This window comes from Rhagoletis pomonella, unplaced genomic scaffold (genome assembly GCF_013731165.1).
Source record: "Rhagoletis pomonella isolate Grant_MI unplaced genomic scaffold, Rhpom_1.0 Rhpom_scaffold_00009, whole genome shotgun sequence".
Taxonomy (NCBI): Eukaryota; Metazoa; Arthropoda; class Insecta; order Diptera; family Tephritidae; genus Rhagoletis; species Rhagoletis pomonella.
The window spans coordinates 29,374,141-29,392,623 of NW_023458563.1; the positions used below are offsets into that span (position 1 = coordinate 29,374,141).

General features: G+C 34.4%; 1 protein-coding gene across 7 annotated transcripts in view; it reads left to right on the plus strand.

Moving 5' to 3' along the window:
• Positions 1-8,540, plus strand: part of LOC118745696 (calcium-dependent secretion activator) — a 393,045-nt gene extending 384,505 nt beyond the window's left edge. For all 7 annotated transcript variants that reach the window (XM_036479292.1, XM_036479290.1, XM_036479296.1 and 4 more), the window contains 2 exons: positions 7,718-7,857; positions 7,932-8,540. In XM_036479292.1, the coding sequence (XP_036335185.1) occupies positions 7,718-7,857; positions 7,932-8,160 (369 nt within the window). In that variant the 3' untranslated portion in view covers positions 8,161-8,540. The remainder of the gene's footprint in view (positions 1-7,717; positions 7,858-7,931) is intronic.
• The last annotated feature ends 9,943 nt before the right edge of the window (positions 8,541-18,483 follow it).

The window sequence follows — 18,483 nt, forward strand, 5'->3', positions numbered from 1 at the left end:
CCTTATTCAACCAACTACTATCAAGTGCAGCTGATTTGCCGCTATTTTAAAAAATAAAAAATAAAATGTTAACAAGCCACAATAACATTGACAAAAAACGAGTTTGTTTAAAGGAAAACATCAAAAATAGACAGATCTTCAGTTGCTAACTCTTTTAAGCGTTAAAATGTTTTGAGCGATTCCTTTTTGCAAGTAATCAGTTACAACGCTGTGTATAGTAAGTATTCGATTTTGTTATTAACAAGTTATCAAAAAAGCGTATATACGAAACAAAAAGTTCGTCCAATAAAAATATTCTAGTATCGAAAAAAAATATCTCCTATGTCGATAATATCGGTTTTCAAAACATCGCGATAAAATTATCAGGATCGACCAAAAAATCATCGATATAGCTAATATCCGGATATCGTTTGCATCCCTAGTCCATACTCGTTTGCATAAATAAATTTTTCTAGTGGTGATGGAAAATATAGCGATTCCAATTTCAGCAACCGAAACATTTTGCAAAATTCGCAATAATTCCCACACAAGAACCAATCTGAAAAAACGTATGGCATATCGGAAATCAACATCTTAAATATACATTAAAACGATCCGTAAATAATTTTATCCACCTAGCTTTTTCTGCACGGACACTGAGCAATGGTTCTCTGGAATAACGTCACAACTAAAAAAGAGCACTTAACCCGGGCTCATGTATTTAATTTTTGTCTAATCGATGTCTAATCCTTACTACTTACATTAGTAATCCTTACACCTTACCTTAGTTAGGATTACACATGGATTAAAGACATGAGCCCTTAACCGGATTGAGGGTCGTTTTGCTTTGAGTTGTGTCGTTTTTCCACAGGACTAAATACATATATGTATGTAAATATCGCTCATTTACTTCATTAGTGTCATAATCCAATCCACAGCTTCTTCTATGTTGTGTAAAAATTTCATATGTAGCTGTAATGCTCGTGAAATATCATATGGAGTGTGGCATTGAAACAACTTACCCTAAAAAAGTGTACAATAACGCAAATTTTCCAAAACTGATGAAAATGTACAAAATGAACACGCGCCAGTTTGTGTAAAAATTAGCTGTAGACGATAGTTTGAAAAAAACATGATCTTATCTGCATGTTTGGATTTTGAGTGAAATAATTTTTTTTACATAAAAATTTCGATTTTTCGAAAAATCCCGAAATTCAACTTGTTTCTAAAAATCTGTCCTTCTTTTCCCTACACTAGTTTTTTTCGATTAAAATACCTACGGGTAGAGAATTTTCCCTACATGTACCAACACTTCTGGCGAAACGAATTAATTTGGCGAAACCAACAGTTTAGCGAAGCGAATTAAGAGGCAGAGAAGGTATTAAGAGTGTTCGCGATGCAAAGAACTTGCACAAGCTGGTACAAGCGAACACTTTTAATGTATATTTTAGTTGCGTTCGCCAAACCATTCGCTTCGCCAAATTTTTTCGCTTCGCAAGTGATAATACCACCCTTAAGAGAGCTTATAAGATCCAAAATAAGTTGAAAACCGCCTTCTAGATCATTGCATTATAACAGCTATGTCCAGCCCTTCAGCTCGCAAACGAAAAGAGCTTTAGTGCTGTCAAATGTACCCAAAAAAATCGCACAAATTGCATACACTTGGGCATAGCTGCTTTATTATAGCGATTCTACAATAGCGCAGTGGCAGTGGCAGCGGCAGTTTTTCGAACTGATACTGCGTGTTAAAAACTGTCACTGCCACTGCCACTGCGCTATTGGGCGCGTTTATAAGACGTAGCTGTTGCCTCACCGTTGGCTATTTGTCTTAGAAACCCACAGTTGAGTAGTTCCGCTCAGCTCAACAGTTGGCAACTGTCCGCCATTTTTTCCAGCGGAAAATTATTACGCTACCTGAACTCAACGTGTTGGGCTTAGCATAAACAGCTGATCGAAAATATTTACGCCGCTTATATTAAATTCAACGCCGCTTTGTCAGGAGGCAGTTGCAAACAAATTTATTATATTTTATATTACTGATGTGATTAAGTAACTAAAATATTTTATAATAATACCACGTTTCTAAATATATTTTTTTAAGATGTTTGCTATATACACTGTTTAATTCATTATAACATTGAACGATTTTTTCAAAACGGCGGCAGCTCAGCGTTGAATTCCACCATCGCACAGTTGTCAATAAATGGGATTTAATGTTCACAATTCACTGGAGCCTTCATTTCTCAACCGATTTGATAAATTATTTTTTTAAATGAAAGCTAATAAAATTTGCAAGAGACTAGTTGAGCCCAGTTTTCGAATTTTTATTTGTTTGTATTAAATTTTTTAGTGCAAAGTCCAGAAATTGCGCCAATTTTGAAAAAGACCGATTCTCCTGTTCCAGCTAATAAAAGTTTCATAATAAAAACTAGTTAAAAACAATTGTAGGGTTCTCCTAAAACAAAAAAAAATTAAAAAGTAATAATTTGAAATGTTATAAAAAAAGGATACCAAAAGTATTTTTTTTGTTTTTAGTTTTTGTAAAAATTTTGGGTATGCAGTTTTATAGATTACTAAATTTTAGTATAATAAAGTGCAAGTTGAAGGTCGCTAAGAGTTCGCGTTGATTTTTAATAACATAACAAACGCTTTTATTTCCCATTTAGCATGCAGATGTGCTCGAAATGTTAGCGAAAAAATTATTAAAAATCAACGCGAACTCTTAGCGACTCGCAACTTGCACTTTACTATACTAAAATTTAGTAATCTATAAAACTGTATACCCAAAATTTTTATAAAAACTGAAAACAAAAAAAAAACTTTTTTTATTAGCTTTCATTTAAAAAAATAATTAATCAAATCGGTTGAGAAATGAAGGCTCCAGTGAATTATGAACATTAAATTCCATTTATTGACCACTGTGCATTGGCGCAATTATCTCTATTTATTGCAATTTCATTTGTTTACATTTATCAGCTGTTTATTTGACAGCATATTCATCAAGCCGTTTCTAAGACGTAATTGTTGGGTCCAACAGTTGCCAGCAGTTTCCTAGCTGTTGAGCTAAACAGCTACGTCTTATGAACGCGCCCATTGTAGAATCGATATTAGGCTTAATTCGTGTTAGGTTAGATATGGTGGTTGCCCGGAGTTAGTAGCCATTTAGCTGTACTTTGTTAATGGCATCACAATTATGAACAAACAAAGGAAAGTCCCGTTGTTTTCTATTAAACAGTTTTAATATACTCGTAAAAACTTTTCGACTGTCGTTTTCCAATAGTGAAGTTTCGCGCTAAACTGGGGGGTTACTCTGTAATGCGATGCGATAGCAAATTTGCGAAAATTGGGAATATTGGCACCCTACAATGCGAACAAGCGCATTGAAAATTGCCCTTTTCGCATTTCAGGCACTCTGTAATGCGTGAACGAAAGCCAAACTGCTTCTTCTATCGCAATTTGCGTTCGATAGCTGTTCAGCTATCGCAATCTACAAACTAACTTTTATAAAGAAAGATTTTTAAAGTTTTTTGAACCAATATGATATAATATTTTATTTTGTAAGCAGCGATTGCAAAACTAAATGATTTTCATTATTTATTTCACGAATATACATACATATATTAAGATTTAATATCAAAATTTTTACGCATGTATTTTTATAATGATTTTAATTTAATAACTTATATTATATTAAGTATACCACACGCGATTAATTATAAAATACGTTTAATAGGTACATACATACACACAATAAGCGTGTTTTAATTGACAGAAGTTTAAGCTATTTGTATGGAAGATTTAGCCAACATAATTATATTGGCTTATGAAAATCTATCTTGGCTTATATATGTTGTTGGTGGTTGAAAAATTCAATGAACATTTTTCGTTTTTACCGAAAACTGTTTAACAGTTTCCGGGTGCATTGCGAACTGAGCAGAGAGTTTTATTCTGCATCTATTGTAACTTCTCAATATCAGCAATAAAAATATTTTGTGTTAAGAAACACTTGTCACCTTTTTTCATTTCTTATTAATGACCAACTGCTTGATAGGTCTATACGCATTTGTCGCAAAAACTAATTCAAAACATTAAATATTTTTCTTAATATTTTAATGTTTTCTAAATTTGCATCAATTTGATTCTGTTACGATTATCCTTGACTACTTGACGGATTTACCAAAATCCTTTCGATTCGTATAGCTGGATTGTTAAATAAACGCTTAAGATAACCAAATTTCAGTACAAATAACTTTATTGTACGACAAACAATTTACAACAATCCAATAACAACACTTTTCAATACTCGTTAAAGTAATTACAACGCTTTACAAAACTTGCCAACACAATTTATCTCTGTTTCACAACTCGCACCTGACTGACTTATTTGGTTTCTTGCTGACTTTCAACTAACTTACTTCGCTGCGACTTTATATACCTGCGCCCGCACTCATGGCAAGTTTATGGCTCATTCTCTCATTCTATCGCTGTTCGCAGTATTCATCCACGTAACGTTTCTCACTGTCGAACATTCTACCTCAATCCTCGAACATTCTGCCGTTTTCTCGTTGTTCGCTTCGCGTTGCCGCAGTATTCGCCACAATACAAACGATGGATGCAGGTTAAATAAGCAACCCTAAACTGGCACTCTCATTTGACGAATAGCCGAATGACAATTGAACGAAAGAGACGAGCACAATGACGCTACAGCGAACAATGGACAGTTGAAGTTAAAAGCCCACGCGCGGCACATCAAATACATGACTAAAAATTACACGTGTAATTAAAACTACTTGAGATTAATTTGAAAGTCTAAATTACTCATTTCTAATAAATGTACAACTATATTACAAATTTTAATAAACATTTAGTAAAATTAAAAGACTCGTCTCCTAAATTCTACATGTATATAAGTGATTTGTGCTATTTATTATTACCCTGAAGGTATTATATTCGTTTTTGGTTTTAAATACTATGTTGTAACATGATCTCATTTTTAAAATAAGAGTTTTGTTAAGCGGATTTCATGAATTAAAAAAGGGTGATTTTTGGCGAATTTTTTTTCAGAAATGGCTCTGTTCTTTTTATACAATCTGGACACACTGGTCATTCGTGGCAAAACTCCCCCACTCGTGTTGAAATCATATTTTGCGGCACGTAGTCTCTACTTCCTCCCCAATACCTCCTCGACGAAGAATGATGAGCAAGAGTACTACTGCTCCGGCAGAGAGTCTGAGCGTGGCGGTCGCAGGTGTGGGATTGTCCGATTCCGGTCTTGCATCGGATACTCGAATTCAACGACGCCACAATATCCTTGGCTAAACCCAGTACTTAAAGGAGTGGAAGCGTCATTCGTGGCAAAACTGCCCCCGCCATGGCTTGAAAATCAAGCTACTTTCCGGCGAAAATTTTGTCTATGGCGGGACCTGTTCGAGACCTCCCCTCTATCACTAAACTAGCTTGGAGGAACCTGTTTAGCACCCTACTCACATTCGAATCACTCTGCCTGTGTATCCCCACAGCTGAAGTCGAAGTCTCTAATATGTAGTTAATTGTGTATAGAAGCTGCCTTTGCTGCAGAAGCTTTGCTTTTAATATCAGCAGGCAGCTGTTAAGTTGACGTGGTGTTAGGTACTCCACAGATTCCCGTTGCACACCACGGTGCAGCGAACAGAGGTGGCGCCGTCAGTGGTACCGCTACTTTGGTTTTGCCGATTTTGACAGTTGTGGTAACTTGTAAACAAACCTTTGTTTACAAATCAGCGAGAGAGAAATTTAATTATATGTGAAAAATCAGTTTAAATTGTGTTAATTTGCAATTTGTGAGTGATTTTTGAGATGAAGACTGCGTAAAAACTAATAAAATGAAGTGCTGTGTGTTAAATTGCGACAACCGTCAAGATGCAAGATGCGTAGATGCAAGTGTAGCGCTGGGACGAATCGCTGCATTTTGTGTACATAGGGCACGGCAAAGCCGTTCCCGAAATGTTTCTTTATTATTACATTAACAGCATTTCCTCACAATGAGTGTGCTTCTGCTCCAAGCAGCCTCCATTAGCAAGTTAACTAATCAATCCCGCGGAGATGCTGCCACAGTCGTAATTGCAAAGCAATGGAGTGCACTAAAACGTTTGCTGAAGCAGCCTCAATTGCAAAGCAATGGAGTGCACTAAAATGTTACCTATTCTCTAATAGATTAGGTGAAAAATGCAATATTTTCGCGTTTAGCTAAATTAAAACACGTTTTTCGCTGTAAAGTGAACTGTTTTGGAAGTTTTAACTCGTTCTTCTTTTCGCTCTATTCTTTGTTTACTTGTGGTACACAAATGTCAACGCCCAGGACGGCGCAATCTTGTATTCTATCATTCTTGGTTGCACACGCTCTTTCTGCCTAAAGGCTATGCCATATAAAACCCCTTGCTTCGCTTTGCGTGAGAGGTCCGCTTTGCCAGATAAGATGAAATGTATGAAAATGCACGAAGCATGCCACATAAATCGTTTAGTTGCAGCGCGAAGCGAAAAGGGGATCAACTTCCATCTTTTTGCGGGCGTTGACCATCAGCTGGTTTAATTTTTTTCCTTCGATATCGAGTTTTGATGCTGAAACATAACATTTAATTACATTATCCCTGTTCGCATACGCACTATCCAGTAAATCCAGTACTAATTTTACTGGTTTTTTACTGGATGTCGTTTTCGTACGCAAAAACTTGCAAGAAACTAGCAAAAGAGGGGAAATTGAGAGAGCAGAAATGTCAGCTGAACTTGCAAGTTTTACTGGATTTTTACTGGATAAATTTTTACTAGCAACTATTTGCTAGTAAGCTGATGGCATTAACATTAACAAAAGAATTTCTTGTGGTGCTTTTAGAGTTGCAATTGACAAAATAAACCTGTTTAAATATATAATAAGATGGGAAATACTAGCTTTCTTAGAAAATTGCATCGGAAAATAACAAATTAATCAGCTGTTCATAAAACTAGCAACTTCCTGCTGGCTTTCCGTTTTCGTACTTTCTTGCATATTTCCCTCATTGGGAGTAAATATTGGCTTGCTCTCCGAAATTTGGTTACTGGCAAGTTACTGGATATTTTTTGCTGGAGAATACGAAAACACAACTATTGCTTATATAAATATAGTTATAAGACGCACAGCAATTTTCACCAGTAAACAAGCTGTACAAAATTGATCTTGTGGCGTTCATTGTGGCATACCTTGCGTCGCTCAAAGCCACAAAGTTTTATCTGGCAGGGGCTTAAGTAGTTTTACCTTTTCTTATAGGCTTAAATGCGCATGGCTCTCTGGTAGTAGTACAACAGCACAACTGATGCATTCAACATCTGTTTTAAATCAATGCTAGACTTCTTTGACAGATTTTACAGCAGAGCCCAAGTACTTCAATAATTACTCTATCTACGGCGAAACTACTGCTATCCGTCCACTCCACAAGCTTAAAGAAATTTTTTATTACATCATATTTACAAGAGATCCAGAAATCTACCCCTCACCATTAGTGTAACGTTATCGGCAAGTGCAAACACTCGGCAGCTTCTCCCCTGAATATGTCCAAAGTTTGGGTCGAATTGAGGAAACCAGCCATAAGCGGACGCTTTTTTAACTGGAGTATTAATGGAGTCTTTTAAACTTTTTACGCCTCTTAGAACTTGGCCGGACTCTGCACAACTTACATGTATTTAATATATCTAATCAAATATCCATTCATTTTGTTTTTATTTACAGAAAATCTATTCAGATTTTGAGCTACAAGGTGTATTGGAGGACAAGCTCAATTCCAAAGCATATCAAACTGTTGCCCAACGCATGGCCACTGAGGAAGCAACGTGCGCGCTCACCATGCCTGATGTCGCTGAGTGTGACGAGTAAGTTATTAAGGAGGAAATTTATTGAAAAACCCCATAGTTATAGCTTGAAATTGTTATTGTTTTTACTGCAGCAACGTGGATGCCACGAAAGGCGAGGGCGGAGACGAGGATGGCACTGGCGAAGGCGAGGTTGGCGGCAGTGGCAGCGGTGGCGGCGCAAATCGCGGCATACCAAAACCGAAGATTGCCGCCGCTCAAGCAGCGGCCGTAACAAACGTTGTGGCTGGTCGGGTTGGCAATTTGCTGGGCAAGGGTATTGGTGGGCTTAGCTCAAAGCTGGGAGGTGGAGGTTGGTTTTAAAGACAAAAACACATGAAACGAAAGGAGAATAAAACAAATTGGCAACACAAGCCAAAACAGAAACTGCAAAGAACAAGCGCAAAGGAGTTGGCGCCTATATAATCGTGCGTAGACATACAAGTATCTATTTTAATAACAAACAAGTGAATAGGGCGCTAGGTAAAGAGTTCAAGGTTTGCAGGGTTTGTAGGCGCATAAAAGTGGCATATGAAAAATCTAACACCATAAGTTATATACATACATACATATATACAACGTATGCATGTGTTTACATAAAATTATATATACTTACTTATACATGTATACAAAATGAGATTTATCTATACTAATTATACAGTATCGGTCATATTTATAGCACGCCATTTCGAAGTGATATTGTGTGCAACTTATGTTTAATTGTTTATTTTTGATAATTTTCAATTAAAATACAGTTCTTTCTCTAACAAACCCCATATAAACCCAAGTTTAACAATTTATAGAAAACTTCAAAAAAGTGCAACAAATTTTCACCTATATTTCAAACTTTTTTCTCGGAAGTGTTTGAATTTTTCTGAATACACACTATACATACATTATCAATTTTAATCTGATAATGTGCAAGTCTCAAGTGACTGAAAGTTACCGTTGATTTTTTAGAATTTTTTTCGCCAAAGGTGTTGCGGTTTTCTTCCATATACAAATAAATTGAGTTTATTCATTATCTATATGGAAGCCAATGCGACAAAAACAATTCTAAAAAATTAACGGTAATTCGTAGCCACTTGGAATTTTCCCGCTATCAGACTAAAATTGCAGTGGCTAAAAAACTGTGCGCTCGAACAAATTCTAACACTTCCGAGAAAAAAGTTTGAAACTTAGGTGAAAATTTGTTGCACTTTTTTTAAGTTTTCTACAAATTGTTAAACTTGGGTTTATATGGGGTTTGTTAGAGAAAGAACTGTATTTTAATTGAAAATTCTTAAAAATAAATAAATAAACATAAGTGGCACACAATATCACTTTGAAATGGCGTGCTATAGATATGACCTGCATAATTTGTACATTGGTGGGGTGACATAAGGCCCATGGCTATAAGGTAAATTGACATTATGGATATTTCGTAAACTATTAAATCGATTGGTTGGCAACCCGGTAGTCCATGCTTCAAATGCGAGCTATGCAGGAGTGCACCGTCTCCTTAATAAATATTATCGAGGAATAATAACACAGTGCTGCAAGCCAAAACGGAATACGTCCGAAACGTAACACATAACAAGTTGAAGTTGGGGTCACATACAACATCAAAATAGCTTTCTTATAGTCCGTGAAGCCTACAGTTTATTTTATCATCATTTTAAAGGTCTATAAATCTTCATAAAAAAATCATATTAGATTTTTAAAATCGGATAAAAAATAGCATATAAAGTGCGCCAAGTACTAGAATAAAGTTTTTTTAATACAAAAAAACACTGACAGTGCCGGCGAACAAAACCCAAGGGTCTTTCAAATAATAGCTAGTTATGAATCCGTATCAACAGTATCTAAAAATTGTATACATAAGTGCATATCGATAGCTTCGAGTGCAAAATTACTAGGTCAAATTTTTTAATTTTGCAGGAGAGGAAAAACACTTTTTATACTCATTTTCTCTCAAGTATTTCGCGAATCTTTTAATACAAAATTTTGCGTGTTTAAAGCAAAGAAAAACTCCAAACGAAGAAGGATTCGATCTTTATTAAAGGATTTCGTATCACTTTGGTTTTGTCAGATTTTCGGTGCCTCTTTTGGACTTAACAAATTTGCCTTTCATTGAATATTAACGATAAAAAATAAAAATAAAGTATCTTAATCCTTTTCGAAACGATGAATTTGTAATATCCCCTGCTTCCTATATCAAAATATGAGTTTTTGTAAAAAGTTGACTTAGCAACTTTTCACTCTAAGCTAGCGAAATGTACTTCCATCAGTAGAACTTATCGAATAAATATGGTTTTAGAGACATCTTGACTCTAGTGACGTCTATAGGACCAATTTAGGTAAGAGTATTTCTATTTACATGGTTAAATGTATATGTTCTTAATTTTAATCAAATCGCACTTCAAATAGAGTATTTAAAGGTATCTCGACTCCGGGAAATTTTCCATATGCACAATAAGCGGCATTAAACTCACATGCTATGAGTTTTAACTAAATCCGTTCAGTAGTTGTCGAGTTTCTAAACTACATACCGACAGACACACACGGCCCTTTTATGTATAAAGTGTATGTACTTACATATGTGCCCATAATTATTCAAGTTGTCTTAGAGCCCAGTTACACGATATGTATTTCCATATGTAAATGCTACTTTTCTGATGCGTTCTAATATATGATACAAACGAGTACATGCAAAAAAGTAGCATTTACATGTGCAAATACATATCGCGTAAGAGCCCTGTAAGTGATTCAAGAATCATTTACTTACATATACGAGAAGGTTAACATCACTGGTCTCAGTTTCTCGTTATGTAATTGCGACTTCTACTTTAGCCCTGTTCGCATATGCACTATCCAGTAAGTCCAGTACTAATTTTACTGGTTTTTTACTGGATGTCGTTTTCGTACGCAAAAACTTGCAAGAAACTAGCAAAAGATGGGAAATTGAGAGAGCAAAAATGACAGCTGAACTTGCAAGTTTTACTGGATTTTTCTGGATAAATTTTTACTAGCAACTATTTGCTAGTAAGAAAAAGAGCTGATGGCATGATGCTTAATGTTATTCACATTAACAAAATAATTGTTTGTGGTGCCTTTAGAGTTGCAATTGACAATATAAACCTATTTAAATTTATAATAAGATGGAAAATACTAGTTTTCTAAGAAAATTGCATTGGAAAATAACAAATTAATCAGCTGTTCATAAAACTAGCAACTTCTTGCTGGTTTTGCGTTTTCGTACTTTCTTGCATATTTCACTCATTGGGAGTAAATATTGGCTTACTCTCCGAAATTGGTTACTGGCAAGTTACTGGATATTTTTTGATGGAGAATACGAAAACACAACTTTTATCACAATCACATTTCGTAGCACCGACTGTGACTGTTACTGTTATTAGTTGCGTTCGCGTAGCTGTTAATTGTTCATGTTTAACCAAAACTTACAAGTTTTTGCGTTCGCTCACGCAAAAAACTTGCAAAGTAGGGGAAATTGAGAGAGCAAAGTGACATTTAATTTTGAGGGGAAGCTGCTGGTTTCTGCTGGAAAAATTTTTGCCACCAGGAAAACAGCTGATCAAAAACAGCTGGTTGGCATTTACGCAAATCACAAAATTGAATTTGATGGTTTGGAAGTTAAAAATTACAAAATGTGACTAATTAAACTTGTAAGAAATAAGTAGTTATTTGTTTAATCAATAAACTGTGTCAGTATAACACTTTGTGATGACTTTTCGTACGTTTTAAAATTTACACTTTTGAATGTAAACAAAAATTATATCAGCTGTTCGTTTAACTTGCAAGTTTCTGGAAATGTTCTGTTCGCGTACTATTTGGGATATTTTTTTCTTGTGAGAGAACAGATGACATTTCGCCGGAATTTGGCAGTTGGTTGGTTTTTACTGGAGATTTTAAACGAACGCACCTATTGTGGAAGACGCAATCCTATACAAAAACATCATTGCGACTGTTCCTTTGTCACAGTTTGTCACGGTGACTTTTTGGAAGTTGTCACAGCAGTTACCCGTGACTTTTGAGTAACCGTGACAAAATCACAGGTACGCAAATATCTGCCACCCCAAAGGTGAACAGCTTTGTTTATTAGTTTATGACTACAGAACTAATCACAATGCATTCAGTAACGCACCATTTAAAGTGGAGTTCTGGCATTTGTCTCTCAACTCACCACAGTGCCTCGCAGGACAGAAGCCTTTCGTAAAGCAATTGTCAATCCTGCAAATATCGTGAAAACTTTTCACCATGAAAGTTGGCAAGGGAGTTTTTTTGTAAGACTTTCGTGCCATAATAAAAATAATAAATTAACTATCTCGTATACTGTCTTTCAACCGTCTTACAAAATATTTGCTATATTTGCTAGAGTCATGAAATTACTTAGACCATTTTCAAAACTATGGGCACATACATACATATGTACCTACATATGTCCAATAAATCCGAATTATTTTAACTACATATTTAGTTTAACTTAAAAATAATTAATAACAATCAATAAAAACAAAAGAAACTTAAGAAATTAGTAAACTAGTAACATTCTCTGAGACGTTATGGAGAATATATCGTTCAATCGCGACTTCCCAATAAAATGTTTGCCAAATGTACCATATTTACAACCATATTGTAAATAATTAATAATAAACAATAAAAACAAAATCGGTTAAGAAATTCGTAACATTCTCTGAGACTTTGGAGTAAATCCATCGTCGCATTTTTGGGAAATTGAATTCCAAACATCAATCGGGATTTCCCAAAAGTCGTCAAAGGCAACGTACGACATTAATTTAACCGGGTGACGCTATTTAAAAATTGTAATTTGTTCGAAAACACAATGAAAGTATCATTAATTCATGCAGTTGGTATACAAAAAAAAGATGAAAAGACGCATATCTTCGCCATTTTTTGTGAGTTTAATTATCGGTTTGATAAATATAGTCATTCTACTTGTCAAGCTTTATAATTGAATGATGAAATCTCCAAAAACGTAAATTTTTGAATTAATTCCCTACATTATTGAACGTTTGATATGTACATACATATGTATTAAATATATGCAATAAAATTCGTTAACTTAGATTTTTTTTATAATGATATATGTATACAAATCAGAAGTTTATTTCGAAAGTAGCGTAAGTCATCAGGTGTGTACTCGTATTTAGAGGACAAAATTCTCCAGCAGCAAAAGTTCTGAGAATATAGCAGCATTCGCTCTTAAAGAGACGAAATATCAACAGAAGTACGAGAACGCAAAATTTGCAAAAACTTGCAAACTTCGAAACAGCGGATTAATTCACAGTTGCCACTGGTGATTAATTTGGCAATTTATTTTCTGCTTGGTACATTTTCCCCAGATTTGGCATTTTATACAATTGAATAGTTTTGGATAAGGAAAACCTTTTTAAAATACAAATTAATTATATCGGAATGAATAAGTTATTTTTCTCATAACTATTTGTGATATCACATGGTGACGCATTCAAAAACAAGAGTATCTCCTCCAAACACCCATCATTGATCCAAACAAAATTTAATAGATATAGGTACAGACATCGGCGTAGCCAGAATGAAATTTAGGGGGGGCTCGACCCTATTAAACTGGCATTTCAGGGTACTATTTTATATATATATAAGGAAAATTTGAAAGTTATGGGGGAGGGGGAGGTCGAGCACCCCCCTTCCCCTACCTGGCTACGCCCATGACTACAGATGTAGCTTTAAAATGATAAAATTTTCATTTCAACAATCAACCTACCAAAACCGAAAACTTCAGCGAAAAAACATTTCAGCATGCTGCATTTAAATCTATTTTGGTATATTTAAAGGAAATGTATTGTACAAACCAAGAATGTCATGCGGCAACCATAGTCAGCACACACTAAAGTAAACAAACTGGAGATTAATAGCAAATTAACGAAAAATAAACTGAACAAACGTTGTGCTTACAAATTTACTCACTTTTTCGTTGTATACTAGCATTAATTATAAAATTTGCAAAAAATAACTCAAAAAGGCCATATTTTCTTTTGTTTATTTACAAACATGTGTTTGTAATCAGCTGATTTTCTCACTTGCAAGTTTTAGCTGGGAAAAAGTTTTCCAGCAGAAATTTGCAGCTCTCTGTCCCATTTTGCTCTCTCAATTTCCCCTACTTTGCAAGTTTTTTGGGTACGAGAACGCAAAACCAGTAAAAGTTTTCTAAAACTTTAGATAGTTGGGCGTCGTACACTCCTATTTCCACCCCTTATGCTTAAATGGTTGGTTACTTCTAACTGAATCCATCTGTAAACCATTCTACCGTCATTAACTTACGACAAAACTTGTTACCTTTGGCTGATGAGGTTGAATGAAGAACAGACGCGTTCAGATAAAGGTAAGTGGTTACTGAAATCCAAAATTCCGTAGAAGGCTATAAAGTCAAATTCAAAATGGCCCCACGTCCCTTAGAAATGGTCGCAATGTTAATAGACCTTATGGTCATGTGCATTATGTCACCCCGCGTCGTACATTTATACAAAAGTTAAAAATTCAAACCAAAGAAAAAATCTCCTATACAGTACTTTAATTATTGCATAAATTTAGAGTTTCATTCTATATAGCTACGGTCAAAAGTAACTCTTTCTTCTTTTTTCGGACATTAATTACAAAGAATACAACAGAAACAAAAAGAAAAAAAGTACGAGTGAAAGCGCGAAAATTCAAAAAAAAATAAGTAATATAAAATAGCAGAGACACGTGTGCAGCTATTGGCAGTGACTTACAAGGCCGTTCCACATCACAGATGCATTTTTTGTTTGAAGAACGGGTACGAAAAACCAGCTACGAATAGCAAAAAACAAAAAAACGGGACAAATTTTAGCGGAGCTTGTTCAAACAACTGCAATTTTAAGGCTTCATATGATAACACTGGTTTACAGCAAAAATGTTCAATGGATGCCACTATCCAATTCCTATAAAGACTTGCTCGCTGATTCCGAAAATCGAATTAATTTATTATTCTATGGATAAGTTTTCAAGATATTTTCAATTTACCGTTATTCAGCTTAAAACAAAAAGTGGTTACACTTAATCACATATATCATAGGAACCAATTTAACAATATTTATTTATTTATTTTATTTATTTATTTTCTTATTTAGTTCAGTCTAAAGAATTAAATTCTTACAGACTAATTATAATATTTTATTTATTTAATTAAAAATACTATACAAATTCAGCTTGAACATCCTTAAGCTAAGATTAATATCAATAACGCTAGCATATGTATGTGTTGCACAGTCAAACGCACCTAGCAATCGGTTCGTTAATGGCGTAATTAGTGGAATGCACTCTGCCTACGATTATTCCTTAGATTTCGCGGAGGATTATATATATTGACCAAATTGGATAAATCCTCACAATTGATGTTTCTATTTACAACATTATGAATGAAGATTATGGAAAAATAGTTTTGTTAAGAAATTACGAGATTGCGATGTAGTTTTTCAAATTAAGGTTTTTATTCAACTTTGCGAAGCTTATGTACTAATTAACAATGGTAATGAATTCATTTCTTATTTAGCGCAAATGTGAAGCATGTGAATTAAATATTAAAAAATAGTTGCAGAGCAGTTATGGCAGTATATAAATAAAGAACATCGCAAGTTAAGGGGCAAATTGCTATGGGGATATAAAATAGAATATGATACGGTTTAGAATGTTACGCTTGCTGGTAAAATCCCACGATGAGGTATGAAATCCTGCGTAGATATAGATCAAAACAAACGGCTCCTCGATGTCCACTGGTTGTAAGTTGATGCAAAAAAGAAGACGGTGGAACGGTTGTAATTTTCATTTTATAGGCAACACTGGAAGGGGATTCCAGTGCGCCTATGGTAAGCAATTCCCTTGCGATTGGTGGACTTCCAACTACCGCAGGGATGCTTATAGTGGTGGCCGCAGGGATGTAATTAGGGATTTACGGGATTCACGAGATTGGTACTTTTTAAGGGAGCGCAAGTCCCTTAAACAAGTTTCTTCTGCCGTGCAAGGACTGCAGACCCAGCAATTTACGTCTACTAATATATAAAGGAAGATCACCTTCCGCAATGCGATTTTTGCAAAAAAAAATTTTGAACTCTTTCGATTTTATTTGAGTATAATTCATAGTATGGATACATCGCGTACAGTGGAAAAAAGTTTGACGTCATCCGCAAACATTAGGCACTTGGCAAACTTAAAGCAATTTTGTAAATCGTTTATAAATATTAGAAATAACAGTGGCCCACAATGGGTACCCTGGAGTATACCTTTAATGCATTTGTATTACCTTTTTTACGTTTTGAAATCAAATTCTAAGTAAATTTTTTGATTGAGTTTAAAATAGGTTGTGTTGAATGCACTGTCAAATAACTTGCGATTCATAATTCGTGTTTCGTGTTTGTTACATAATGTTAGAAATTCATTGCAAATATTTACCACAATTGCCTTGTCGTTTCCACGTAGTTAGATAAGAATATTTCAACAGAGAAGCATGTCCCACCCGTGACAGCTATGTGCAGGACAGTTGTCAGATGTAGGTTTACAGGGCTGATAAGCTTTATTTATTTGTTGAGTTGGACACAGGGGAGGAGGGGGTGCGCGGACTCGTCCATTATCTATATACCCTTGTGGTCACCTGATTAAGTTAAGTAACATTTTGACCAGTTTTGTTTTTTTATTTTGTTAATCTAATGTTTATAGTTTTTTTTTTTTATAAAAGTCTAGCACATTACCTAACCAGAACCACATATATCCACATTTCAAACTTCTTACAAAAATTATAAAAATTCAACAAACTAACAATTACACCCAAAAAATTTTAACTTTTTGTTCAGAATTTTTAGGTATGCAGTTTTGTAGTCCATTAAATTTAAGTAGGTAAAAGTGATAATTTCAAGACGCTAGGAAATCGCGGTCATTTTTACTATTTTTTTTGGCTGACGGTGCTAAGCATTTTCTTCTATATAAAAGGCACCATCCTAAGATAAAACATGAGTGAATTTAACCCCTACTTGGCTTCTTATATTTTTAGTAACTAATCTTTGTATATGGACCACACTAAAAGCTCCTGTTCATATAAAAATTCGTTCGTGTCCTACCCGTGACAAACGTTGTCCCACGCGTGACAGAGGAATTTGGGATTTTTTGTATAATAAAGCCATCATTTTTTTGTAGTTTTTGCTTTGTTTGTGTTCCTGGTTCTTTGTTTTATTATAAGACATCAAGTTCATACAGAAAAGTGAAATAAATTCGCAGAGTTTCCGTAAAATATATCTGCTCCAAAAAGCAGGTTCTTTTTGTCCCATCCGTGAGAGAAGATATAAATCAGATTTTTTCCATATAAAAGTAATTTGGAACTTTTTTCGTATTTTGTAAAAACTCGTATAATAGTCAATCAGGTGCAGCTTTATCAAAATGTAGAATTGTTGACTACTTTATACTTAAATTTAAACAAGAAAGAAAATTTTTTCTGTACAAGTATCCAACCCGTGACAGTGGAATCGCCCAGAAGAAAACTTTTAAAAATAACAGGTTCTGTGCCAAATTGCCTTGTAATATGTTCTTCTATATTGGCAGTATCTACAAGTGCAGTCAGCATTAAAGTACAGATGTATAAAAAAAGAAAGGGAAAACCGAGTAATCGTATTCATAAAATTACACTTGAATTCAAAACAAATCGCAGTGGCGGAACGTTAAAAGAAAATTACAGGGAATTTTCAGTTTAAATTTAACTTCATGAATTTCATAATAAATAAAATTATCGAAATGTCGCACTGACTCTTTTTATGTGAAAAAAGAGATTAATTAAATAAAATAGCTTTACATGCGTATTTTGGTACGCAGTTAATTTGCACAAATTATAACTAAAAATCTTGCGATTCTAATAAAACTTTCTTGGCTTTTTTTAAATTTTTTTTTCAGAATGTTTGGACTTTGGATTTACATAGTTTTTGTTAGATAATGAGCTCTACTTTTATTAAAAAAAATGGCGAAAAAAAATTTCAAATGCACATTGCGAATATTATATGAAGATCACTACAATTTTTAATAAGTTAATATTGTTATTTATTCTATTTTACCGGAATAGTGAGTGAATCTTTATTCAGTTTGAGTTAAACATTCTAAAATAATAATTTGGTAATCATTTTAAAAATTTAAAATTTTTTTGATTTCCTGGTAGCTTTAGAATAAAATTCTAACACTTCTTCATAAAGTTTCAGTTTTTATAAGCAAACTTCGTCAAAAAAGGGGTATAACCACCCCCTAAGTAAAAGAACCCCCTTCCAATTTATTTTCAAGCGCTACTGAGGATACGTCAAATTCGCTTGAATGTGCGCATTGTCACATATATTCACAGATACTAATCCATGGAAAACCTGCGCATGCGCAAAACGTACATTTGGCTCAAAACATCTCCCTTTGATTGCTGAATCCAAACACATTGCGCAGATAGGTTGCTGAAAATATGGAAGTATTAAATATATGGAATAAAAGGGTGCTGCATAGGTGTACATGGCGTATAAGTAACAGTATTTCCTGCTCATTTCTCATATAAAAAATCTTTGCGCATTTTCATTTGACCACTCATTACTTCTTTATTTATCCATCGATTTGCTT